The sequence below is a fragment of the Argentina anserina genome, chromosome 6 (genome assembly GCF_933775445.1).
Source record: "Argentina anserina chromosome 6, drPotAnse1.1, whole genome shotgun sequence".
NCBI lineage: Eukaryota > Viridiplantae > Streptophyta > Magnoliopsida > Rosales > Rosaceae > Argentina > Argentina anserina.
In genome coordinates this window covers 9,708,202-9,734,731 of record NC_065877.1, presented here as the reverse complement: position 1 = coordinate 9,734,731, position 26,530 = coordinate 9,708,202, and the positions used below count along the sequence as shown (strand labels likewise).

General features: G+C 37.7%; 5 protein-coding genes across 5 annotated transcripts; 4 read left to right on the top strand and 1 right to left on the bottom strand.

The window, feature by feature from the left end:
* Positions 1-3,775: 3,775 nt before the first annotated feature.
* On the top strand, positions 3,776-11,554 carry LOC126801075 (protein fluG). Its single transcript, XM_050528528.1, has 18 exons — positions 3,776-3,960; positions 4,100-4,351; positions 4,593-4,662; positions 4,766-4,879; positions 4,954-5,059; positions 5,457-5,613; positions 5,701-5,796; positions 6,118-6,166; positions 6,277-6,545; positions 7,155-7,327; positions 7,684-7,804; positions 8,168-8,220; positions 8,310-8,439; positions 9,207-9,352; positions 9,584-9,772; positions 10,148-10,380; positions 10,913-11,055; positions 11,179-11,554. The coding sequence occupies exons 1-18, from the start codon at positions 3,799-3,801 to the stop codon at positions 11,239-11,241; spliced, it is 2,526 nt and encodes an 841-aa protein (XP_050384485.1). The 5' UTR covers positions 3,776-3,798; the 3' UTR covers positions 11,242-11,554.
* A 969-nt stretch (positions 11,555-12,523) lies between these two features.
* Positions 12,524-13,624, top strand: LOC126801076 (expansin-A32-like). The gene is made up of 3 exons (XM_050528529.1): positions 12,524-12,731; positions 12,888-13,206; positions 13,315-13,624. Exons 1-3 carry the CDS (start codon positions 12,524-12,526, stop codon positions 13,622-13,624), a joined length of 837 nt encoding a protein of 278 aa, XP_050384486.1.
* Positions 13,625-14,752: 1,128 nt separating this feature from the next.
* LOC126801129 (expansin-A9-like) lies at positions 14,753-15,805 on the top strand. The gene is made up of 3 exons (XM_050528596.1): positions 14,753-14,915; positions 15,073-15,391; positions 15,481-15,805. The coding sequence occupies exons 1-3, from the start codon at positions 14,753-14,755 to the stop codon at positions 15,803-15,805; spliced, it is 807 nt and encodes a 268-aa protein (XP_050384553.1).
* Positions 15,806-16,523: 718 nt separating this feature from the next.
* On the top strand, positions 16,524-17,608 carry LOC126800982 (expansin-A4-like). The gene is made up of 3 exons (XM_050528413.1): positions 16,524-16,683; positions 16,828-17,146; positions 17,299-17,608. Exons 1-3 carry the CDS (start codon positions 16,524-16,526, stop codon positions 17,606-17,608), a joined length of 789 nt encoding a protein of 262 aa, XP_050384370.1.
* Positions 17,609-18,304: 696 nt separating this feature from the next.
* On the bottom strand, positions 18,305-24,627 carry LOC126800981 (uncharacterized). The gene is made up of 12 exons (XM_050528411.1): positions 24,338-24,627; positions 23,995-24,210; positions 22,743-23,870; positions 22,155-22,277; positions 21,560-21,741; positions 21,219-21,450; positions 20,854-21,060; positions 20,287-20,415; positions 19,795-19,863; positions 19,468-19,590; positions 19,005-19,055; positions 18,305-18,916 (listed from the first exon to the last, which is right to left on the bottom strand). Exons 1-12 carry the CDS (start codon positions 24,563-24,565, stop codon positions 18,734-18,736), a joined length of 2,871 nt encoding a protein of 956 aa, XP_050384368.1. The 5' UTR covers positions 24,566-24,627; the 3' UTR covers positions 18,305-18,733.
* Positions 24,628-26,530: the final 1,903 nt, after the last annotated feature.

The window sequence follows — 26,530 nt, the reverse complement described above, 5'->3', positions numbered from 1 at the left end:
CAATTATAATTGATTAATAATAGGAAAACATGAAGAATATTCTGTCAAACTACATACTTAATTGTAGATACCTATTTCATTGTCATTGATTTTAGACATTGTGATACATTTGGACTTTTCTACGTCATTTCTTGTTTCACTTGTGTCTCTGTGCCGCTATATTGTAATGCATTAGCTAATGATCATTTTCATTCAACTCATTGCCAATCTACCTCTCTTAATATTAGTATGTTGATATATTCGATCTACGGAAATTGATATTCATTGCATATTATATGAGAGTTTAAAAGTAGGATCAGTGTATGTGAAAAATAGCAAATTTATTGCATAGTTCTTTTTCATCACCAAAGACATTTTGAGCAACCTTTTCCAAGAACTCTCATATCATGATCCTATATATACTTAAAGCAAATAGATTGATATATGATAATTCAGTCAATACTGACACCAAAAAGCTATATTCCAATTTTCCATGAATATGATCCTCTGCTTTTCATTCTTACATGTTACCTGATTTCTCCATATCAATCAGGAACCACGTACATGCCCATGGCATAGAAGGTTTTCCAACAAAACATTGTTATTTACCCTAGCACCAATAGTAACCTGAAAACTCAGAACCCAAGACACCAAAATCAAATTGACATTGAAATTGGGTGAAGAAAGAACCACAGATGATTAAGATAAAAAAAAAAATTGCAGAGATTAGTTTCCTCAAGCTGAAAACCCAGTTATTTGGAAGACCCACCATAATCAAACTATTTGATTAAGTAATCAAGAAACTAACAAAATCTAACAATTCATCCCATCAGAGAGTTTATGAATTCAAATTTAAAGAGTGCACACAATCGATCAGCAAGAAAGGAATCTCCTCAGGCCACTCCTGAAGCAAAAAACCTTACCAGGGCTTCACATGGACTCGTTGAGAATGATTATGATATAGTTCATGGCCTATTAAAAGTAGAAGGCGGAGTTGAATTCATTGATTCTCGAATACTAAGATATCAAATGGGCGGCGACACAATAGCCAGGACAAAAGTCATGATCCAGCGACGGTTTTGAAGGAAAGGCGGAGGGCGAAAGAGAAAAAAACCCTGATGTTTGCTATTATTTACTATATACCAACACTGACATGGTTGTGATAAATATTAATAGAGGGGGTACAATTGTAACCCAAAAGCCTCAGTGTATCTTTTTATGAAATACCACAAAGTTGAAACTTAATTGTCACAGGAAAAGTTGTATATGCATTAATAAATTTGAAATGAACACTTCTTCCTGTCTTTTGTACTTAGTTCAGTTCAGCTTTCAAAATTGATTCTTTCGGTCTTTCACTAATAATATCCTCATGAGACCATGATCGTTTTATCCTCGTGGAATTCAAGCAAATTATTCATTTTCTCGATCTAATGGAAAGCCTTACCTATTTCAGAATTCATTCTAAAAACAATAATAAACCCAGAATTGATTGACATGCACAACAAAAGCCATCGCCATTTAATCATACAAAGAGCAAAGTCCAACAATTTGATGAAGGCTTACTTGTTGGTCATGCGATCAAGGTTTAGGGATATTGATTATATAACTTGGAGAATGACGGAGAGTCTGAAAATTCGAGAATGATGGAGAGAGGATGATTAAGAGGGAGCACATATATGTTTAACTCCAAGACACATTAAAATTATAATCCAAACGAAAACAACAACACAGAAGCAGTCGTGAGAGGGAGAAGAAAAAGAAATCAGCAATAATCATACCTGTAACCCGAAACACATAATCTCCTCCTTCCAACTCCGAAGACAAACCCGATCCTGCTTGATCTAAATTTATTCCAAATTAGAATGATCACAGCACGAACTAAAATCCAATTCATATATGCGAGACCAAATCCAGTAGATTACCAAACTCAATCCCCAAAATCAAACCAACAAAAGGAAAAAACAGTTACCTAGCTTCAAAGCCTCAAACTAAAGAGCAATTTCTCAGAAATCAAACAGGAGAAACTATGGAAAACGCAACAGGAGCTCAACTTCCACTTGCAACTCAATGTCTCAATTTACTATTAAACCACCGATTCACAAAAGATCACAGTTGCACCATTTACCTTTTGAAGAAGATTTCATAAGAAAAAAGGAAGTGAGAGAAAAGGAAAGATGTGGACAACAGAAAGCAATACATGTAGCAAAACAAAGAATACGCATCAAATAACCAAATCAGGCTGAATGGAAAAACGGTAAATTAGCCAAGAATCACTGTGAACAGTAACCGATTCACAGCGCTTAATATTTAGTAAAACCAGGACGATTGCTCGCCGGGGTTCCATGGCGAAGCTGCAATCACTGGTTGCCCTTCTCTGCTCCAATTTTAATCTTCACTAAAATATTGGAGCTAGGACGATCTATAGATATAGGAATGAAGAGAAGGATGAGATGAAGATGGAGGTGGGATTGCATGCGTCTGACTCGCCTTGACAGCGGCGGCGCGAGGAGGAGAAGGTGGAAGAGAGAGTCTTAGCAGTGTCTTTGTGTAATCGCAGAGAAGAATTGAAGAAAGAATGGTTGTTTTAAGCAACGTAGCACACATGTAGCGCTCCAATGACCACTCTAACCCTCCCTCCCCTCTTCAAAATCCAGCCAAATATAAGGGTAAAACCGTCCTCACATTGTACTGTGAACAGTGTCAAATCGTGAACAGTAAAAACCACCCACGCTTAATAATAGGGAAATTTCTCTATTCACTTTGCAGTGATACTTTTAGGTAGGGGTGGGCACGGGACGGGATGGGACGGGACGGAGCTCATCCCACTTCCCGTCCCACTCTTTTGAATCGGGACGGGATCGGGACGGGACGAGGGTTTTTAAGAATGCATCCCACTCGGGATTAATCCCGGTTGGGACGGGACGGAATCGGGACGGGACAAATCCCACCTTTTTATGAAACTAAATAAAAACCTATATTTTTATTTTTTTCATAACAAAGTAACATTTAATAATGAAATTTTAACAAAAAAAATGCATATTATGTTTAAAATATTATAAATTACCATTATTATTTGAGTTGATATAATTTTAGAGTTATTAAGAACATAAATTAGTTTCATTTTGATACAAATATATAAGAAAATTTAAGTTTTCATTAAAGGTGGGACGGGACGGGACGAAGCGGGATAGAAATTATTCGTCCCACGTCCCATCCCACTAGAATGAAGCGGGACGAGATCGGGACGGGACGAACGTTTTTAGACCTCCGTCCCGTCCCGTCCCTATGAATTTCGGGACGGGATCAAAATTTCCGTTTTTTATGCCCACCCATACTTTTAGGTCATATGAAACACCATTTCAAATTAACCGTGTAAATAATTCCCTATTTTCATACCTCTTATCATTAAAAGCAGCTCAATACACCCGTGGCGAGCTTTGATCGAGTCTCGTTCTGGGTGCGATAGCCCATAGCATGGTAGAGGGACTTTCTTTCATGCTTGTTAAGCACATTGGTCAGGGACAGATCTTCCTTTTGGAAGACGTCATCGTTGGCTGTCCTTAAATTCGAGCTTTTAATTCAAAGAGCAATATGAGAAATAGAGAGGAGAAAAGTCAGAAAACAGAGGATTGTAGACGGTGTTCAGTTACAATGAAATATAGAGGGATTGTTGACGGCATTCAGTTATATTGTTATAAAAATGATGGACGATTGCTGACGGCGCGCGTCTCAGTTCTATATATATTTTAAAAGCCCAAGGATAGTGATCCACTTCAGTGTTTTTGACTCATTGAGAGAGAGAGAGAGAGAGCGAGCGCTATGGATTTCACGGAGCTGCGCACGGCGGTGGAGGAGGCGGAGCTAGTGGACGCCCACGCCCACAACCTCGTCGCCATCGACTCCTCCTTCCCCTTCATTAACGCCTTCTCCGAAGCCAACGGCGCCGCCTTGTCTTTCGCACCACACTCCCTCTCCTTCAAGGTCAACTCCCGCCATTTCTCTACCGGAAAGTTCCGGATTCAATTTCGTTTATGTAGCTTCGGAGTTAACTACCGGTCAAATTTTGAAGTCAAAGTTGAAATGTTGTTTTTGATTGTTGTAATTTGGATTGGATTGGCAGAGAAGTGTGAAGGAGGTTGCGGAGCTCTACGGCTGCGGGAACAGCCTGGAGTCGGTTGAGGAGCACCGGAGAGCCGCCGGATTAGAGGCTGTTAGCTCCAGATGCTTCGAGGCGGCGAGAATCAGTGGATTGCTTATTGATGATGGGCTGAAGCTGGACAAAATGCACTGCATTGATTGGCATAAGAGTTTCGCGCCGGTTGTTGGGAGGATTCTGAGGATTGAGTCTCTGGCTGAGCAGATTCTTAGTGAGGTGAGAGTACTCGTTTTAATGTGATCGAAATGTTGACTTGAATTTCGTGTGCTTGAACATAATATGGTGATTTAATAGTATACTAGGTTTTGTATGTGATTTAAGTAGTTTTGTTTCAAATGTAGTTGCGAATGAGGTGTCACTTGCGCCATAGGATCATATGGTTTATGTTTATGAGATCCTTATTTTGTGATGGTTGTTATAAGATTCATTATTGAATGTTGCTTTGTGTTTCTTTTAGGAGTTGCCGGGTAAATCTTCTTGGACATTGGATGTGTTCACTGAAATGTTTGTTGGAAAGTTGAAATCATATCCTTTCAGTCACCTTGTGATATAAATTCTGTCACCTTTTCCTAGAATGATATAAATAGTGGCTCCCCAGTTGAGTTGATTTCCTTAACGCCTACGCCACATTAGCTGATAAGATTTTTGGCTTGAAAAGTATAGCTGCATATCGCAGTGGGCTGGAAATTAGTACACATGTGAGTAGGAAAGATGCTGAGGAAGGTCTTTCTGAGGTTATACAGGGTGAGTACTGCATTTAGATGCTGACTTATCCATGCAAAGTGTAATGTGTGCTGATTATTAATCTATCTTTGCAGCTGGAAAACCTTTTCGCATATCGAATAAAAGTCTGATCGACCATATTTTCACTTGTAGTTTGGAGGTTGGTGTACGTTTTGACTTGCCAATGCAGATACATTCAGGGTAATGGAGAGTATTAAAATTATCAAGTTGGTTGTGCATTTTCTAAATTGCTGATAACTTAACAAAAGTATCTGGGGGAATTGCTTATTTGATGAATACTACTCTTGTCAGCTGATTACTTCTTTCAAGTAAGAAAATTAATTCAATTTTAGAAATACAAAAATAGAATTCCATAGGAATAGTGAGGAACAGTGACGTGAAGGATTCGAAGTAGACTCGGGCTTATCCATTGTCAAGATTTGCCAACCGTTATGATTTTATGATTTTAGGACTAGTTTTACTTTGCCAACCTGTTTTCTTCTAGAATACAAAAGCTCATAAGTAATCAGTTGCTCTGTGATTGTTCAAAGCTGTATGTTCTTCACATATAAATGATATGCTTTTCGCCTGTTTCCAGTTTTGGTGACACAGATTTGGACTTGAGGCTGTCCAATCCCCTTCATCTCAGGGCTGTTCTTGAGGACAAGAGATTTTCTAAAAGCCGTATTGTTCTTTTGCATGCATCCTACCCATTCTCAAGGGAAGCGTCATATCTAGCCTCTGTTTATCCCCAGGTGATATTTGCAATCTCATTTGACTTTTTTTACACATTGGATATGAACTGGCAAGTCATTTTGGATGATAAGCATTTTTAAATACAGGTCTACCTCGACTTTGGCTTGGCTATTCCCAAGCTCAGTGTCCACGGGATGTTATCTTCACTTAAAGAACTTTTGGAGCTAGCTCCAATTAAGAAGGTAACAGTATATAAAATTGATGCCTGTTAAGAAAAATGAAGTAATGAAAATTCAAATGTAAGACCGATAGAGAGATTTTCACCTCTATACAAATTATCAAGTACTGGCATATGAAATAATTGCAGATGTCTAGTACACTCTACAGCAAGGAAAATATAAATTGTCTTCTTAATAGACTCTATATTCAGAACCTTGTCCATGTTATTTCTTCTATAAGTGTCTTCTAATGACTTGTTAGGGGGAGAAGATCCTTCTTTTGTATCTGCATGACCATGCACATGCGTTTTTGCTGATAAAACATCCAATGTAATTAAATTGCAGGTCATGTTCAGCACTGATGGATATGCATTTCCTGAAACTTTCTACTTAGGTCTGTTACCAGTGAATATTGATTTATCATTGGACTTATTTTTTATCATGATGATTTTAGTCCACAAAGATGCTTATGAGCCTTGCCACACGCATGTTTCTGATCGGCAGGTGCGAAAAAGGCACGTGAAGTTGTCTTTTCAGTTCTATGTGATGCCTGCACCGATGGTGATATCTCAATTTCAGAGGCTGTTGAGGCTGCTAAAGACATCTTTTCACAAAATGCAGTTCAATTTTACAAGATGAGTCTTGCTGTCAAGTCTTCTTCCGTCAATAGTTTATCTCCTAACTTTGTGAAGGTGAAGAGTAATGACTCCAAAAATCATATCTCATTTGTTCGTGTTTTCTGGGCCGATACATCAGGACAACAAAGATGTCGTGTGAGTTCCCTTTTTGCATTTGCTGCTTATCAGTATGCTTTTACATTTAGAAGTCAGAAAGTAACACCTATGCTTTCCATAGAAAACAAACTAAATTATTTTAAGCTAAACAAAAATTCATCTCTGGCAGTCATGCTAGTGATGCTTCCTGTGTTTTACAAAGTTAAGTCATGTGGCTTGATTCAGTTACATATGTTGAAAGATCACATGTGAAACTGCTGTGCTATTTTATCCTTAATCATTTTCATTATTAGCATAATCCTTAGCAGTATCGCATGCATACCACAACCTTGCATATATATAACCTTGACTCTTTACTTCATCCATGTAATTTCATATTATCGATTTGGCAAAACAAGAAATAAATAAATGAGAAGATGAGTAAGTGCAACTGGTTGTTCTTTCTAGGTTAATATTTAGTCCTAAATATAACTAAAAGAACCTGAAGTCGTGAGCTTTTTGTGTAATTTTACCTTTCTGTTATCTTAAATAAGGATAATACTTTTGGGAATATTATTGAAAAAATCTACTTTGTAAATGACTTCTTGATTTACATGAATAAATTATGTCAATTTCATTTCTTTCATATGTTGTTCATCATCGGTTCAGGTTGTTCCTGCAAAGCGATTTCATGATGTTGTTACAAAAAATGGCATTGGTTTGACTTTTGCTTGTATGGGAATGACTTCATTTACTGATGGTCCAGCTGATGAGACTAATTTGACTGGTGTGGGTGAGATCAGACTTATGCCTGATTTATCGACTAAATGGAGAATTCCATGGTACTAACTGTATATTGAGGTTTCAGAAAAGCATCTTTTCTCTTTATAAACTGTTGTTCACGAGTGAAAATCCATTTGCTCTACTAATAGGATGATTAACAAAATATATCTTTAGCTTATTGATTTTATTGAATTAGTACTTGAGAATACTCAGAATAGCAATGGATGTTATTAGAATTGCATAAAGGTTGGTAACAAGCTACATACAAAAGCATGTATCAGCTATACGGACTTGATTTATTATCATGCAATATTATCCAGATAGAGAGGATGTAATTATATTAATGAAACACTTCTCCTGAATTTGGTTGCATAGTTCATGACTATTTCTGAAGTATCAATACTTTTCTCAACAGGGTAGAACAAGAGGAAATGGTCTTGGCCAACATGCATCTCAAACCAGGTGAAGCATGGGAATACTGCCCAAGAGAGGCCTTACGTAGGGTTTCAAAAATTTTGAAAGATGAATTCAATTTGGTATGTTCTTATCTTATATGCATTTACTTTGGTATTAAATTAATGCTATTTTATTATCATTTGCTAGAGAAGGGAGGCTTAGGGGTGGATTTTAAAATAAATGTCATTATAAAGATTTCCTGTAGAAAGGAGTACTTTTGCTGTCACAAGGAATTATTTGTCAATAGATTGGATTCTAATAAGGGAATTCAAGTAGTGTTAAAATGCTTTTACAAAAACATTGCACAGGGTTTTCTACTGCTTGTCATCCTTTACATTTCTGCTCACATTGGATTGTAGGTTCTTATTCATTTTCTCTAATAAATTATGTATGTTTCTATTCCAAATCAAAATAAGTACAAACCTTAATTGCTATCTGTGCAGGCAATGAATGCAGGATTTGAAAATGAATTTTTTCTCTTGAAGAATATATTAAGGTATGAGATGATCCTATGCTTAGTAAGTTTGTAACTTGAACATCGTACACACGTCCTGACTTGTGGTACACAAATAAATACTTCTACAGGGATGGGAGAGAAGAATGGGTACCATTTGACTCTACACCATACTGTTCCCCATCATCATATGATGCTGCTTCCCCTTTGTTTAACGAAGTTCTTACTGCTCTCCAGTCCTTGGATATTTCTGTAGAACAGGTGCATAAGAAAACTCCTACTATGATTGATCCTAATTTGTATGAGGAATTGTCCTTTGAAAGAAAAAAAACACCTTTGCCAACTTATTGGATATTAGACTGGGTTTTTTGTTACAATACCATGAATCTATAAGGGTTATGCTTCCTTAAATCACCATGGGAACTTGAATTTCTATGAGAAAAACAAGGATAGAGTATCCTTCTATTTTAATCAAAACATAGCTACCAAATGCTGTCATTGGCTTTATTTTTACTGAAATATTTCATATGACTAAGAGTTATCTAAGGATGTATGTCCGTAGAGGTTTCTTTATTTGATCTTCAATTTCTGGCAAACTGATCTTTTGCTTATAGAATACTTTTATGCATGAATCTACTTTTGTCGAGAATTTTTTTTCTTTTTGTCCAGGCATACATTACTTTATATGTTGTTAATGCTTGATGCTTAAACATTTGCTTGAGAAGAATAAAACATGTATAAACAGACATACATAGTCCTACTCTGTCGAATAGCTAACTTAAGTAATAGTATTTCTAGTTCCATCACTTTTAGTAATGCAAATTATTTTCGAGTAGGTGGTTAGGCACTTCAGGTCTCATCTTCTGTAACCTTTTTCTAATATTTTCTTATTAAGAGTTTTACCTTTTGTTCCCCCCCCCCCTCTCTCTATCTCTCTCTCTCTCTCTCTCTCTCTCACACACACACACAATTATATATTAATTATCTATTTTTACTTACTATTTTATTATTTATGTTACAAACTGTAGTTACATGCAGAAAGTGGGAAAGGTCAATTTGAGATGGTTCTAGGGCACACAGCTTGTCTGCATGCTGCTGACAACTTGATTTATACCCGTGAAGTTATTAGGGCCATTGCAAGGAAACATGGATTGTTGGCAACCTTTATGCCAAAGTAGGCTCTTATTTTGCTATACTTGGTTACAAATTTTAAATTTGCTGCAATAAACTGTGGTTTCAACTACTTTAAAAGAATATGTGGATTTGGGTATTTTTGCTGAACATTACTACTTGCATGGTTCAGTCTGTAAAGTTCTTCATGAGTCATGACAGCTGTGGGAATAGTATTGTCTTCATGCTTCATATTATAAGTGGCTCTGCATAAATTCGTCATTTTCTTGGGCAGGTATGCACTAGATGAGATTGGCTCTGGAGCCCATGTACACCTCAGTTTCTGGCAGAATGGCCAAAATGTATTCATGGCATCTGATGGATCCTCTCAGCATGGAATGTCCAAGATTGGGGAAGAATTTATGGCAGGGGTTTTATATCATCTCCCTGCAATTTTGGCATTTACAGCTCCAATTCCGAATAGGTACCCACATTCCCGCCAGACTCTGCTACTTGTCCCCTTATAATCACTAGTGTATAAAAATTTATCTTGTGCAAACCAATTTCGTCACCCTGTATTTCCAATTTGTTAATCTCTTCTTTACAGAATTACGATTTTCAGGGATCAATTTTACTGAATTTTCTTATACAAACAAAGTTGTAGAACAGTGTACATAATTTTATTACTCAGACTGGATGTATGAATTTTGTGCATCCAGAATATTTTTGGTGGATAATTTAGTTGAAATTTTCATATGTGAGACGCTCTAATTCCTGTTATTCTAGTTGAATAATTCTTTGGTTGGATCATCATCATCTTCTTCCCTTACATATAATGTATTATATTATCCATTTGCAGTTACGACCGGATACAACCTAATACTTGGAGTGGAGCATACAAGTGCTGGGGGAAAGAAAACAGAGAAGCTCCATTAAGAACTGCATGCCCGCCTGGCATCCAAGCTGGTTTAGTGAGCAACTTTGAGATCAAGTCATTTGATGGGTGTGCAAATCCACACTTGGGGCTGGCTGCAATTTTAGCTGCTGGCATTGATGGTCTTAGGAAGCATCTTTGTCTCCCCAAACCTATTGGTAAGATTACAGGACCCATCATGACGTTAGAAATATGGGCTTATTTGGCTATAAAATTTGATTTTTAAATTGCTCTAATTGACCATGTTAGTAATTTCAGTCAGTCTCATTCTATGCAAGTGAACAACATTTTGTAGCAATCACTGTATTTGGAGTATTGATAATACATTTAGACGTATGTATAATATATGGATCCAATCTCTCTATAACTTGAACACTAACACCTATTGCTGCATCTGGATCCAGTCTCTCTGTGTCATCTGCACTGAACTAGATTACTTCCGATGATGCATATGATAGATTTTCCAGAAATCAAATCTATGTTCTTTTGATAGGACAACTACTTTTTTTCTCACTGATGTGATTTGCAACATTGACATTCAACTCAATTAATTTGTCATGAGTTTTAGTGCATACTCGGTCGTGACAATTGAGAAAAATTGGAGGTTCGCATGCATAATGGATACCATCTGATCACATAGAAGAATATTGTACTGTAGTCTTACATTTTTATGATTTGATCATATAACAGATGCAAATCCTTCTAGCCTTGAAGGGGAACTACAAAGGTTACCAAAGTCACTTTCGGAGTCATTAGAAGCTTTAAAGGAAGATGATATCTTCAAAGATTTCATTGGGGAAAAGCTATTAGTTGCCATAAAGGGAGTCCGCAAGGTATGATATAATTCATATTCCTAAATATTTGCATGCCGATTGTCAAATTACAACTTCCCGTAATTGTTTTTTAATAGTCTGTCAAATGATGAATACTTATGTTGATCCCAATTTTGTCTGCAGGCTGAGATAGACTACTACGAGATGCATAAAGATGCATACAAGCAACTCATACACCGCTATTGAGCTTACTGTTTTGATCTTTCCTTAGGTTCATCTCTTTTCCATTACTTCCATTATTTCCCTTTTCCAGAAATCAAGAATAATACAAGGAGACTCCTCTTTTGAGGAATATCATCTATACCCCTTTTCTACCAAAAAATAGTATTTTGTAACATTTATGATTACGTTATCTTCTCATTTTAAATGGCTAGCTACTTGAATGTGCTAAAACTCCATTAATTATCGCGATGAAATATATATAATTCAAGTCAAGACTGAAGTTTCTGCCAGAGATAATGGGATATTCCTCCAGATATTGTTGCTCTGGGTTTGTTGATGTCTGGTAATAACTGATGCTTACCTTGTCCATAGAGCTGCCTCTTTCTGACGAGAAGTTCAAGAAGTACTTCTCGAAGCCAATACCAGGTGCTTCGATTATGCTGCCGCGTCTAAAATCTAAATCCATGGCTCTGAAGCTTCTTCAGAAATTCTAATTGTGTTAGATCCTTAACCGACGAGCTACTCATGGACCTTGCTTGGGCGGGTGTATCCCTTAGCAACAAGTAGGTCTACAAGCTAGTATAGAAGTACAGAACTGAGTGGTTTTTCATCCCCTAGAGGTTCTTTCTCAAGGCAAATAGTAAGATGTACGGTGGAAAGAACTTATAAATTGGAAGCCGACCAACACGAGTGAAAACAAGGATATAACTTTGATCAAGTCTTCCAAAAGGTTAAGATCTAAATGCTTGTGATAAAGAGCATTTTTGTAAAGTCTAGCCTTATTTTCTGAATGTTTTATACTGCAAATGGTCATGATAGGACATTGGGGTTTATGTATAACTTCCAATGGGACAGTGACAGACGACCTGAATAAGAGTACAACCGAATCGAAGTACTCGTACGTATAGTCTGAAATGGGTTTGCGCACCAACATTGTGACTTTATTCAGGATCGTCCATTGCATGTTATACATAGCTAACTTGGTGAGAGGTGTATATTTATTTCTCTCATAAAGGTAGAAACTAGAAAACCTTTCACGCCAAGTCGCCAATTGCCATTTATATTTCTTTGGTATCTTAAGTTTCTGGCCAATGAGTGATATTGTTCACTTTTCTGAAATTATAGGAGAATCCTAACAACTTAGATCATTCGTATCCTTCCAAATCTAAGTAAACCGGAATAGACGGGACGTTACAAATTACTCAATAACCTAAATTCCCGACCCTTATAAATCTGCGCTGCACAAGAATCTACAATAGAATGAATTGAGAAACACAAATCACTCTTACAGATTCAACTAACATACATGGCATTAGTCTTTCACGCCCTCTTGGGTTTAATATTACTACTCGTTCTTCCTTTGCTGCCTCATTATGTTAAAGGAAATCGAAATTCATGGGAAAACACCAAGGGCGAAATTCATGTAGTGGGTCGCAATCACAGGCCAAGGTTCGCTACCGGCCCTTGGAAGCATGCTCACGCCACATCCTATGAAGGTGGCGCCGGAACCCTTGGTACGACTAACCTCTAACTTCTTCATCCTCTTTTAGAAAAAGAAGTACCATGCATGATTATTTACTTATTTAGCATCTGATCAAATCGTGAATTGACCTTAAGTCACCCATGAACTGCTTCTTATCTTTGGAATATTCGCTGATTGTGGAGCACAGGAGGAGCTTGCGGCTACGAAGATGTAGTTAAAGAAGGCTATGGCTTGGACACAGCAGCATTGAGCAATGCATTGTTCAACAATGGCCAGGGTTGTGGTTCATGTTATGAAATCAAATGTGTGGAAAATCCTCAGTGGTGCAAACCAGGACAGCCGTCTCTTTTTGTTACGGCCACCAACAATTGCCCCCCAAATAACCAGCTGTCTGGTGATAATGGAGGATGGTGCAATCCACCTCTCGAGCATTTCGATATAGCCAGGTCTTCATTCAACAAAATAGCAGAGGACAAGGCCGGGAAAACTCCTGTCATTTACCGCAGGTACTTTATCACACTCTTATATATATTGGTTACTGATCGATCGATTCCTAATTATCATTATCGAAACGAACAATATCTTATATAGCTAGGGTTTGCGAACATTTTCAGGGTTCCATGCCAAAAGCAAGGAGGTATGAAGTTCACAATAACAGGGAATCCTTACTTCAACCAGGTGTTGGTGTGGAACGTCGCAGGTGCCGGAGATGTGACCAGCGTCGAAGTTAAGGGCCACAAGAACCTGAAATGGACGCCGTTGAGGCGGCTTTGGGGTCAGAAGTGGGTGACTGACCAGAAAATGGTTGGTGAGAAACTGACCTTCCGAGTTAGAACGAGTGATAGAAGATCCTCAACCTCATGGCATATAGTCCCTGAAGACTGGCAGTTTGGCCAAACCTTCGAAGGCAGGAATTTCCTCTAGGTAATTAACCTGCTGTGCATGCATGCTCAAGCTCAACTCGCAGCCTTTCTTTGTTTTAAAAGAAAAAAAAGGCACAAACGATGAATCAGAATAAGAAGGGATTGGCCAGTTACGAAATCGGCTAGCGACACTGTAAATAACCACATACAGTATATGATTTTTTTTTCTTTTTGCCATTTCAAAAATCAACTTTCAATGTGATTAGTAGGTTTACTGTGCTCTTACCTCTGTAAATATTAAGAGTGGATACATAATATGAAAAGTTTCCCAGCGAATTAATAACATGTTTAATTAGTCTTATCCCTGTAAATCATTACCCTAAACTTCCACCAATTAACAGGTATACTATCACGTACACTATACAAACCGGTTAACCAGTTGAAACCCTAAACTTTCTTTTGGAGCTAATTAGAAAGCTCAAATATGGCCAAAAGACATGCTAATTAAAACACAGTACTAATCATTATGGTTACTAATTAATCATGAGCAATCGAATTTAGCTCCTCAGTAGCTCCTTCGAACCCTACTTGTTACATTTCCGTGACATTTTATAGATTTTAAACTAACCTCTCTTAGTAATCTTTCTACTCGATCCCGTTTCTCTAATTTTTCATATATATGAGCATAACATTTGGTTAATTAGAATTTGGATCCAGTCAACTCGATTATGAATATCATTCATAATAATAGACCCGGCCGTAAGCTGCCGTAACCATTGTTCTTTGAAAGCATGTACAGTATGTCGCGGTACTGTGGTCTTAACTGATCATTTCTATGCTTTTCTAATTTTTTGGGGGCAATTAGTGGATTTAAAAATTTAATGATAATATGAAACGGGGATTTAAAAAAAGAAAAGGAAAGTTGATCTATAATTGTAGAAATTACAAATATAAGGGCCACCTATTAGTTTGTAAGTTTGTATAATTATTCTTTACAAAACAAGGCAGAGCGGGAAACCAGAAGATAGATGATGCAGCTACGCTATAGAGCAAGAATAAAGATCCTTTATTTGTATCCACTAATTTTAACCAATACATGGAGAAAGAGATCGATATAAATAACAAGCTGCAAAACCAATGCATGCTAAAATCATTTTATCCAGTGTTAAACTAAATTGACAATTACGCCATGAAAATGGGATTGAGATCTCAGTTTGGGTCATTGTTCCTGGTATTGTTTCTTGTTGGCCATGCTGTTCATGTCAGTGCTCATGGAGGCGGGAAGAAGTTCGAGGCAGGTGAATGGAAACATGCTCATGGCACACACTATGAAGGAAGCTCCGATACATTTGGTAAGAAACTTAATTATATACATGACAAATACGTACAGTAGCATATGTATATGGCACGGTGGTGACCAAGAAGATTAGTATATCTATCGGTATTTAATCGAGTTCATTTCTATGTTTTACTAATTATACATATGAAACATTTGGAACATCCTGCTAGGTGGAGCTTGTGGATACCATGATGTAGTTAAAGAAGGTTATGGCCTGGAAACAGTAGCGTTGAGCAATGCATTGTTCAACAAGGGGGAGATGTGTGGTGCATGCTTTGAAATCAAATGCGAGGACGATCCTCAATGGTGCAAGCCTGGCAATCCAAGTCTCATCGTTACAGCAACCAACCAGTGCCCTCCGAACCCCGATCAGGATCCTAATAACGGAGGATGGTGCAACGAACCCCGTGAACATTTCGACATAGCAAGGCCTATTTTTGAGACGATTGCCGAGTACAAGGCCGGAATCGTTCCAGTCGCATACCGCAGGTACTTTCATCGGTTAACCTGCGTCTCAATCTACACCTGTTAATAGTTCATTATGCATAATTTATATTCATGTCGATCATATCATACAGGATCCCATGTGACCATAAGACAGGAGGCATGAAATTTACAATAACTGGGAATCCTTATTTTACTGAAGTGTTGGTGTGGAATGTGGCTGGTGCTGGGGATATCTGCAGCGTCGAAGTGAAAACCGAAGAGCAACCAGATAAGTGGCTGCCGATGGAGAGAATGTGGGGTCAGCGGTGGGTGTACAACGGGAAATTGTGCGAGTCACAAGGCGCACTTAGCTTTAAAGTGACTACTGGTGATCAAAGAAGCGTCATCTCTGAATGTGTTGCTCCGAAGGGCTGGCAGCTTGGCCAGACTTATGAAGGCAAAAATTTCGATCAGTAATCGACATGAATCATAAATAGATCTAATTAATTTTTTTTGAAGGAGATCTTTCACCTATGAATAAGCAAAGGCACATTATTGCCGGCTGATTTTTGTACCTATTTCTTTTAAGACTGTACATTAACTACGTTTATGTAATTATAATACCCAAATTTTCAATGGAAATAAATTCATGGTTATTTTTCTTGCATCAGTGCCATATTTCTTAGGAAAATTATGGATACAAGTTTGCTCATCCCCAACATAAGGGAGGTCATACCACCATTTGATGGGAGCTGCCATGCACGTGTGATAATTGATAACCATGCATTAGTGTAAAAGAAAAAAGAAATTTAATAATATTATGAGTAAATTTGAGACACATAGCTGGCTATAGCTTTTCAAAATCAGCGAAAGTACTAGCTTTAAATAAAAAAAAGCTAATAAATTCCTAGCTAATTATTACTAAGTTTTAGTTAAATTTCCTCTCCTCTCTAGCTAAATATAGCTAATTACTAACATTTAAGCGATCAAAGAGAAGGAAACCAAACTACCCCATCCCTAGTAGCGGCACGACCACAACGAGTTTAACCAAGTCGAAACAACTTCAACAAAAAACCAAAATATTCTACTATATAACACAACCGTGCCTGCACAGGATCTCCAAAGCAGTACAGAATACATCAAGCTTTGTCTCTCTTTAATCAGAAAGAGAGTTACGAGCTTGGAAATCGTTAATATGTCAATGGCGTCGATGAGTTCTGTCCTTTTGGGTTCTTTGCTTCTTATGCTTCTAGTACTGCCTGACTGTACTATTGCTCACCATAGGCCAAGTTTCAGACCTGGCCCTTGGAAGCATGCTCATGCCACATTTTACGAAGGCGGCTCTGGATCATTTGGTATGATTTACACTTGGTAGCGGAAAAATGTTGGGACATTGAAGTTACTAATTCCAACATGTTATATAACGCATGCGGTAGACTCATATCAGATCATTACTGTAAGTTTATAACCCTACTAACTTGAGTAAACTTTGGGCGCAGGTGGTGCTTGCGGTTACCACGACGTTGTTCAAGAGGGCTATGGCCTCGACACAGTGGCGATAAGCGACACCTTGTTCAACAATGGGCAGTCGTGTGGTGCGTGTTACGACATCCAGTGTGTAGACTCCCCACAATGGTGCAAGCCCGGGCAGCCAACTCTGCATGTTACAGCAACCAACCAGTGCCCCCCGAACTATAACCTTCCGAGTGACAATGGAGGATGGTGCAATGCACCACGCGAGCACTTTGATATAGCCCAGCCCGTGTTTCTCAACATTGCTGAGTACAAGGCTGGCATAGTTCCAATCATATACCGCAGGTAAGTATTTACATCCATGAGTTTAGTTTCTTTCTTCAAACTTCAGTGACGAGAGTCAAGGTCTTCCAACTTAAAACATACATATGCAACTCTCTTGAATATTACCGTACATGTATTGATTGTTGAAGATGGTGATGACTACTTGTATGCAGGGTTCCTTGTCAAAAGAGAGGAGGCATCCGATTCACAATAACCGGAAATCCTTACTACAACGAAGTGCTGGTGTGGAACGTGGCAGGTGCCGGAGATGTGATTAGCGTTCAAGTCAAGGGCGACGACAAGCTCAAATGGACAGTGATGAAGCGAATGTGGGGTCAAAGATGGATTACTGATGCAAGGTTGGTTGGGGAGTCTCTGACCTTCAGAGTTGAAGCAAGTGACAAGAGACGCTCCACTTCATGGCATATAGCCCCTAGCAACTGGCAGTTTGGCCAGACCTTTGAAGGCAAAAACTTCCGATAGGAAACACGAGCATTACTATAAGCTCTCTATTGTTCTATATTTCCCAAGTCTCATATGTATACATTATGAAGCAAAGCAGTATATAGCTTTAGTACATAAGATCAATAGAACCTTTCAACAGCCACAAATGCTTAATGAGGGAAATCTTAAAGCACCCAAGAGGCCAAGAGTTCTAAGTTGAGTGCATTTATCAATGTTTTAAAAAGCGAAGGCGTACCCCAAAGCGTTTTCTTGAGAGCCTTGAGCCTTAGAACTTGAGGCGCATAAGACGTAAGCCTTATGTCATAAAAAATTAGTAGTTAAATGTATAAATATATAATTATACACATACAAAAAGAACAAATATACATAAGAACTTAATATAATGAAATTCATAATTCAAACGTTTTAGATAGTTTTCATTAAATTAAATATATTATATAAAAAATATAAAAAAATACTTAAAATATTATTTTCTAAGACGTAGTAAAATGCGTAAAAGGCGTAAAAACGTAACATAAGGCGTAAAAAGCGAGCCTCGGTGTCCAAACCGAAAAACAGAGGCGTTATGTAAGTAGTTTTAAGCTTTTTAAGCGCCTTAAGACGAGTTTTTTAAAACATTGGTTTTTATATAATATATATAGCACAAGTCTCCATCAATTCCAGTAACCTAAAAGGTCATGAGAAAAAGATATAGAGGGCTCCATCCGGTGATGTAAGAACATAATTGCTAATTATAATGGATCAGAGCAGAACTTTGGGAAATTCACTGTTAGAGTGTTGACATTGTCCAGCAATGGTGTTACAAAATTTCCTAAGACAACATACTTCAGTACAGCAGGTCAGCAGTGGTTAATTGATCATTTAAAGTTACAAAATTGCAATCAACACACTTTCAGTGACGGGCAGGCAGTACCAAATATCTAAACCAACCAAGCTGAGGGCAAAAACAGAGGGAAATTCACGATACTGATAGCTACAGTAGTGATACTACTATTCCATCTTTTTTTAAGGAACTACTCATCCATCTTAGAGGCACCATGGATGGTTTACTGAGGATTAAAGTCACCCCTCAAATTCTCAATTCTCCCACCAACTTGTGCGCAAGCATAACCATCATTTGTCATATAATCTCTCGCTACCCCATCAAACCCAAGCGTGACCGTCATTTGATTTATTGTTTTTCGTCTTTCTCTTCTTACTTATTTGAGTTTCTTCTTTGCCTGTGCCTGACCTTGCATCTAGGCGCTTGGAATGCTGTGCACGGATAACCTGCAACTTTGATTTTGCATCTTGAAATAATGCATCTGAGCTCGAAGCCATCAGTTGCTGAAACATAAAATTGAAAAAATTAGGAAACATATAGAGCAATGCAATGACAAGGATGCATGTTGAGATTCAAAGTTTCAACTCGCACCTTAAGATGTTCTAACCCTGCAAGGTTGAAACCAATGATGTCTTTCCGTTCCTGAAAGAGATCAAATCCTCATCATCCCAAAAGAATATTTAAGTTGTCAAGTCTATAATTGTTCTGTTAGAAAAATAAATGCATTGTTCGAGAACAAACCTGGGCAGAGTCGGAACTACACAATCTTACATTATAAAACTAGAAATGGGGCCTTGGTAGACTTCATTCATAACCAATCAACAAATCAAACTCCAACGCATACATAGACTCAACCAACTAAATACTACAGTTCGTTAACCAATTAACAATTTAAATTCCAAAGCATACACAGAGTCAACCAACTAAAATACTACTGTCGTTAACCAAATACAAGCATATATAGACAAGCTAAAATACTACAGTGACTACAGGCACTCAGGCAGTAGTAAACCAAATAAAAGCTCCAAGAACAAGTGATGAACAGTCAAGATACCTTGACTTCAGGATAAAGAATCTCTTTTAAAGCAGTCAACATTGGCCTAGCGGCAGGTGTACTGACCAACTGATTAAAATGTGTCTGCAGTAAAACTAAAGCAATCTTGCAAACGAGTTCGACCTACACAAATTTTGAAACAGATTATCATGAATCACATCCAAATTCACACGCATGAGCTGCACGACTGTTGACACACATCTAGAGTGTGCGTGTGTGCATATATATACGTATGCTTGTACAAAGAATATGCAAAACATAAAAAATCTGTGAATATATTAATTACGGGTGTGAATTTATTCTATTGATGTTAATGTCTTATCCAACCTTGTCAGGATTCAAAGTCCAGTCCTTCAAGTAAGACAACAGCTTCAAAGCATCTGAGAACGGTAAGGCCTGCACGAGGATACAAATTGTAAGGTCTGACCACAATGACGTAAAACAAAAGGGCGCAGTACACTTTTTTTTCCCCAAATTCCAGGTTATTCATCTGTGGTGGTCTGGTGGATATAAAAGTACGTTTGTCAAAATTTATATAAAAATATATAAAGTTTCTCCTGGAAACAAAAGACAATGGATGAATGAATAGAACATGAAATAAAGGTGAGAAGGATCCTTATGACAATGGTTTTAAATACAATCAAAGTATAGAAAAAAAAAAGGTGTATTATGCTGGTTCAAGACAACTTGACCAACCTAACACTTGAAGAATGATTAAGAACCGGCTAAGAAACAAAGTTGAAGTCTTAAATTTTGTCCTAGCTATAATAAAATGCCATATCTTTAAATGTGTCTTTCTAGTCCAAACAAAAGCATTACCAGTAGCGTCTGCTCCAGATCATTTGTCGGAACATTTGAAAATGCGTGAAGAACATATTCAGATGGAGATAACCCATTCATAAGACTATTTGGTTTAAAGTTGGCTACACTTCCTTTGCTTTTTTCCTCCTGAAGTCAAATTTGAATAAATCAGTAACTAGATCATGCAACAGCCTTTAGAGTAAATCACAAGTACGAGTATAGTCACTAGCAATTAGTCAGCCAAAGTCAAGGAACATAATATCATTAGAGATATCAAAAAAAGCAACAGAGGGCACCCGTATTTAATGAAGAATTGCAACCCACGATTTTCTCATTTGGCCTTTTTATAAGCATATTCTTAGTATAATTAACGAAAGCCAACAACGCCCAAATTAACCCTTAAATTCTAATGTTTCACTCATATAGGTTAAATTCTAACGTTCAAAATTACAGCTGCTGAACACCCAAAGGAACTGCATCACTCGGCAATTTTATGAATGGTACAACGTATGCAATGTCATGTTCCTTCATAAGCACATCAAAATAGCTATCATTACTAATTATTAAAAAAAAAAACAAGTATACCTCATGTTCAGCAAGTCGCTTCAATTCTGCCTCTGCCATATCTATTGCATCGATGACTGCATCAGCAGCTGTGATTGTTTCTTTAGAATTCTTCCCTACTAAGGCCACAGCTCCCACCTCAGGAATTTCTTCCTTCTGATACCTACTCTCTATAACATTGTCAAGTTCAGACTCAATCATTTCCAACTGCCTTTTCTCTTCTTCTTCCTGCAATATCATAAAAAAATTATTATAGCAAGATCGTGACTTAACCTATAGCATCCATATCCCCAAAAGATTATGTCTTAACTAGACAATCAGCTTTTCCATTAAAAACACATTATTACAGTGGAAAGTTCTTTTTTTCATCAAGATGTAGCAATTACCTCAATAAAAAATGGCTCTTCAGTGCGATCCCACCGACGTATTGATCTGTCATGAGATCCCGTCACAATGAAGTCTCCACGGTTACTAATTCCGAGGCACCAAACTTCAGCATGATGTCCCTCAAGTGTCAAAAGCAACTGAAACTTATCCGCATCCCAATATTTTACAATGCGGTCCTTTCCAGAACTAAACATGTAATGTGTATTTTGCACAAATCGAACAGCTGTTACACTGCATATAGAAACAATTCAGCAATTGTCAGTAAGATTTCAATCCCAAAATCATGCTCAACAAAATCAAAAACTCATAAATAAACAAATAAATAAATAGGAAGCCGCACCTGTCCTCATGAGCAAATAAGGATTTATGACAATCACCAAAATCTAAACCCCAAATTTTCAAATTTTTGTCAGCAGATCCAGTCACTACTAGGTCTCCGTCAGATGATGTATCCATACATAATACAGGCAACTTATGACCATACAAGGAAAGGAAAAGTTTAAGTGAATCCATAAAGAACACCTGGAAAAAAAATCATTAGCTAACACAAAGAAAAATTACAGATCTACTTACTGATTAGACAAAATTAAAGATCAAGTATATTTTGTGCAAGACAAAGTAATATCACAGGGGAAACACCAATTATGTTATCTCTCAACCAAAGCTGATCCAAAATAATTCTAAACATCATATTTCAAATTTTATATCCTTCGCTTCAATATTCTAGTTTCAAATGCCAATTACAACGCTCTAAGTTTAGATCAGTAATCATGATGTTAATAAAACTGAAACTAACAACTATATCACCTATTCAGATAATGACTTTTGATACTTGAATTTACAAAACTAAATTATATGTTTGTTTGGAGTCAAACCTCACAACCTAAAAGAAGTATAAAGAAGGCCTGTCAAAAAAAAAATTTCCAGTATCCAACCTTCACTGTGCAATCCAATAGTGCAACCAAGATATATTTGGCATCAGGGCTCACAGCAACCACAAGGGCATCATCATTCATCTTCATCGTCCTTACATTTGACACCACTAGCTGCTTGGAGTCCTGTTCCAAGCGGGGTGAATGCAAATTACTAACTTGACCAATATATAAACAGTTGCAATGGATGATAGCTACTATTATGCAGATTTATTGAACTTGAAGCCACAGATGACATTCTTTTATTTCCTCCAACTATATCCCAGTATAAATGCTTATGCATATACAAGCAAAATTATGTACAATGGATCAACATAAATGCTTCACGCTAAAAAATGCAGTCTACCCATTCTTGGATTAATCAAATATTAAAAGCTGAATGAATTTGAGTTTGCATATCATGAGATGCTCTTAAATGAATTCCACTGAACAGACCAAACAGAAAACAATTTAATTCATAAGCCAAGTGGGCCAATACTACTTCTTAACATAGTAAATATCATTATGATCGGACAATAGTATTGATTTACAACTAAGTAAAGGAATGTCGCATTGTTAATAAATCAATAAAAACAACAATAGAATGCATACCTGAGCAGACTTCCGTTTCACTTCATATTCCCAAAATTTAACATCATGATCTGCACTTCCTGTGACGAAACCATTTTCATTAGGAATGGCAGCAATTGACATCACAGAGCCACCATGTGCTTCAACTGCTTCAATGCAAGTGCCACTTCCAATGTTTATAATTTCCATAGTTCCACTTTTAGTGCCAACAAGTGCATATTCGCTGTTAGGAATGATGAAACCACACATGCCATATCCAGACTCAATAGTTCGCAGGCAGGAACCAGTACTTGGGTTCCAAATCTTGACTGCATTGTGACTAGTTGACATCAAGAGTGTGTTGTCTGAGCTAAGTGCTACACTTCTGATATCAGATCGGTGTCCTTGAAGATCCACAGAAAGTGTTTTGTTTGTTGCATCACTTTCAACCGAATAAAATTCCAACAAATTATTGTTCAATGACAAAGCCAGTGTAGCAATCGAACTCTTTGTAGTGGTTGTTGGACAGAAAGAAATGGAACATATCTTTTTGCTCGCTCGAATCGTTTGAAGAAGCTTAAAAACATCAAGGACTGTAACAGCAGGACTATTTCCTTCTTCTCCAACTACATGATTTGTGTTTCCATTTTCCAATACCTCAGGTGCACCCTTGGCTGATTTTTTTTCTTTCTTCCGGTGAAGCCTGCGTTTTGCTTTCCGCTTCGCTTCGTCCTCATCCAGTACATTGAAAATATCTACTGTCTTTCCCGCCACCTGACAAGCCAGTAAATTTCCAGACTTGTTGAATCTCACAGTTGCAACTCTGCCCTCATTGCTTTTCCGTGGCAACTCACCAAACATCTTGAGAACATCCCACTTAGTACGAACCTGTGCATCTCCACTCCCCGAGGTTACAGTTCCATCCCCATTAGAGATGGATTGGCCATCTTCTAGCTCATGCTCAATTGTGTAAAATCTAAGCTCCGCATCTGCAGACCCAGAGACTAAATATCTTTCTTCAGGATCACTATCTATCGACCATATTTCACTATGGTGGCCACTAATTGTCTGCATGCAATGCTGTGTGTCAAGATCCCATACTTTCAAAAACTTATCTTTTGACGAACTAACAAGTTTCTTCCCAGAATCCAAGAACACAAGATCAGTCACCTACATTAAAAACAAACATAAATTAATTAAAACACCCATGGCAGCCTGAACGTGGTCTCATTTTAAACAAGGCTCATTCCAGAAAGTAAAACTACAATATGAACAATTGTGATAACATGTATACCTGATCACGATGCCCACGAAGACGATACAGGCCAGTCTCACCAACCACATCCCACAATATAATGTCATCATCTTTGCTTCCAGACGCAAGCTTAGAACCAAGCTTGTCGTACCTTAAGGCAGTGACAGCCTTATTATGTCCATTGAGTGTTGTCTCACATGTTCCTTTCTCAGAATCCCAAATTCTTATACTCCCATCTGAATACCCAGCAGCTATCTGCAATCATAACTAGTCTCACTACTTCATATACTCACCACTTAGACAAAACAAAACAAAAATCAAACTTTTAAAATAAAAATCCAAACTTTTTCTTCACAATAGAGAAAAAGGTGGAGACTTTTACCAGAGAAGAAGGAGAGGAAGCGATGGAGGTGACGGAAATGGGTTTTCCGGCGGAGGAAGGGGTGAGGGTTTTGGTGCAGACGCCTTGGCGGACATGCCAAACGCCGATTTTTTCGAGGGCGGGAGCGAGGAGGTGCTTGCCGGAGCAGTCGTAAGTGATGTTGGAGTCGCCGGAGGAGATGACGCCGAACACCGCCGCCTGCTCGTATCGGAGGTACGACTTCACCATTGTATTTGGGTGTTTTGCTTTCTTTGGCGCTGTAGGTTTTAGTCTCTGGGGGTTTTGATGGCTGCGGCAGGGTTTAGGGGACAAGACGATTTAAAGAATGACCAATTTTGGTACTCTTAAAATTGATTTTTAACGTTTTTTTTTTAAGAAATCACTTTGGTTTATAAAAGAGAGCATCAATGTTCAAATAACTATTACATATCTATCATTTCTAAATAGGTCAAGAGATTGTGAGCATACTCACATGATACATAGCACATGTCTATTCATTCTAAATTAAGCACAACTTATTCATTCTATAACTACGAACAAACATAATTATAGAACATTATTCAAAATAAACAAAAACCTTAAATTTTATCTTTGCCAACATTAGGGCAAATAAAATGACTAGAAAATAATAGATTGGAACCACCTCAGATTCTTTCTTGTTCTGTGGGGCATTCAGATATAACCATGGATCTCCCCAGAAAACTTTGTTACGATCATACGCCATATTAAAATTGAAAACAACCATATTGTTTGGTCGAGATAGCACCTTGAAACCGCATTTGAGCACCCAAATTCTGCGAAATTGGGATTGCAAGTCGCAATGGTGTAGGATTTGGTAGTAAGAGGCTTAACAAGGAGATAAAGCTTGGAATTGGTTCGCACCTTTGCTTCTTTGTTCATGTGTGAGATATCGATCACGTCGTCGTCATCTCCCCGTGCGAGCGCAAAGGAGACGACAAAGCTTGTCGTCACAGACTCAAGGGTGGAGGACATGATTTTGTGATAGAAGAAGAAGGATTTTCACGACTAGTGTCGTGAGATTTTGGTTTCAGAGATTATCAGAGCATGAGAGCTCTATGTGTGGCTAGGGTTTTTATAACCTAGCAATATTCGACGAAGATCACCTAAAGTCCTTCAAAATTGATTTTTAACCTCCTTCATTTAAAAAATTATGTGTTGAAAACATACTTAGAATAAAATGCATGTTTGGCAGCCATTACAAAGAGGCACGACCTTATTTAAGGAGCACTAAGAAGCTAGTCCCATGTTTGGTGTGAAGGAGCATTAAAATAAATGGCACAACATAACATCGGTTCTTGCTCTCAGCCACTTAAAGTGGTGTTATCGTGTGTACTACTTTTTGAGACCCTTAGACAGTACCTCATCTTTCTTATGTAATCATTTCTCTCTCTCTCTCTCTCTCTCTCTCTCTCTCTCTCTCTCTCTCTCTCTCTCTCTCTCTCTCTCTCTCTTCTCCTCCACAAGTTTGCAACCAAAAGTCAATTTTAAGAACCGATTTCAGAGATAAGCTATGGGTTCTGGGCAAGTCAGCAAGGTTATGGGTTTTCTCTCCCAGAAAGTTGGCAACCATAAGGTAATTTGTCATTTTGGAACTGATTTCAAATAATGGTTTATGGATTTTGGTTATGGGGGTTGTGGGATTCATGTAAAGCTTGGGTTTGGATGAGAAACTATTAGATTGGTGAAAATTTTTATGTATTGCCCTCCTATCTAGGAAGCACGGAAACGTGCCTACACCCACGTTTCCCGTTTTTGAAGTGGAACCACTCCGAAAACGCGACGGAAACGCGCCGGAAACGCCCGAAAACGTGCCGGAAACGCCCGAAAACGTGTTTCCAGAAAAATGTGTTTTAGAAACGCGAGTTTTAAAAAAAATAAAGGTTTTTTATGTTTTTTATTTATTTTTTAAATGAAGAGCTAGACCTACATTCGTCGAGTCAAATGACTTATTTCGACATATTTTTGACCTCTCGCCGAGTTGCCGACCCTCCTTCTCTCTTGTTGATACATAGATCTCTCATTATATTTGTATTATTTCGAATGTTGAACACCAAGTTATTTAAGTTATTTGAGATTTTGAGTTACTTAAACCAAAAAATTGTTATTATATTTATTTTTTGTATAATTTATATATTTTTATTTTTTTTATTTCGACGTTTCCAAAACGTACCC

Excerpts from the sequence above, each read along its gene's own strand:
- LOC126801075 (XM_050528528.1), top strand. The coding sequence starts at position 3,799 with ATGGATTTCACGGAGCTGCGCACGGCGGTGGAGGAGGCGGAGCTAGTG. Across the intron at positions 3,961-4,099 it reads CACACTCCCTCTCCTTCAAG|AGAAGTGTGAAGGAGGTTGC; the intron begins GTCAACTCCCGC and ends TTGGATTGGCAG. Across the intron at positions 4,880-4,953 it reads TCTTTCTGAGGTTATACAGG|CTGGAAAACCTTTTCGCATA; the intron begins GTGAGTACTGCA and ends CTATCTTTGCAG.
- LOC126801129 (XM_050528596.1), top strand. The coding sequence starts at position 14,753 with ATGAAAATGGGATTGAGATCTCAGTTTGGGTCATTGTTCCTGGTATTG. Across the intron at positions 14,916-15,072 it reads AGGAAGCTCCGATACATTTG|GTGGAGCTTGTGGATACCAT; the intron begins GTAAGAAACTTA and ends ACATCCTGCTAG. Across the intron at positions 15,392-15,480 it reads GTTCCAGTCGCATACCGCAG|GATCCCATGTGACCATAAGA; the intron begins GTACTTTCATCG and ends CATATCATACAG.
- LOC126801076 (XM_050528529.1), top strand. The coding sequence starts at position 12,524 with ATGGCATTAGTCTTTCACGCCCTCTTGGGTTTAATATTACTACTCGTT. Across the intron at positions 12,732-12,887 it reads AGGTGGCGCCGGAACCCTTG|GAGGAGCTTGCGGCTACGAA; the intron begins GTACGACTAACC and ends TGTGGAGCACAG. Across the intron at positions 13,207-13,314 it reads ACTCCTGTCATTTACCGCAG|GGTTCCATGCCAAAAGCAAG; the intron begins GTACTTTATCAC and ends GAACATTTTCAG.
- LOC126800982 (XM_050528413.1), top strand. The coding sequence starts at position 16,524 with ATGTCAATGGCGTCGATGAGTTCTGTCCTTTTGGGTTCTTTGCTTCTT. Across the intron at positions 16,684-16,827 it reads AGGCGGCTCTGGATCATTTG|GTGGTGCTTGCGGTTACCAC; the intron begins GTATGATTTACA and ends CTTTGGGCGCAG. Across the intron at positions 17,147-17,298 it reads GTTCCAATCATATACCGCAG|GGTTCCTTGTCAAAAGAGAG; the intron begins GTAAGTATTTAC and ends ACTTGTATGCAG.
- LOC126800981 (XM_050528411.1), bottom strand. The coding sequence starts at position 24,565 with ATGGTGAAGTCGTACCTCCGATACGAGCAGGCGGCGGTGTTCGGCGTC. Across the intron at positions 21,451-21,559 it reads TTATTTGCTCATGAGGACAG|TGTAACAGCTGTTCGATTTG; the intron begins GTGCGGCTTCCT and ends TTCTATATGCAG. Across the intron at positions 18,917-19,004 it reads CAGGGTTAGAACATCTTAAG|CAACTGATGGCTTCGAGCTC; the intron begins GTGCGAGTTGAA and ends TTTATGTTTCAG.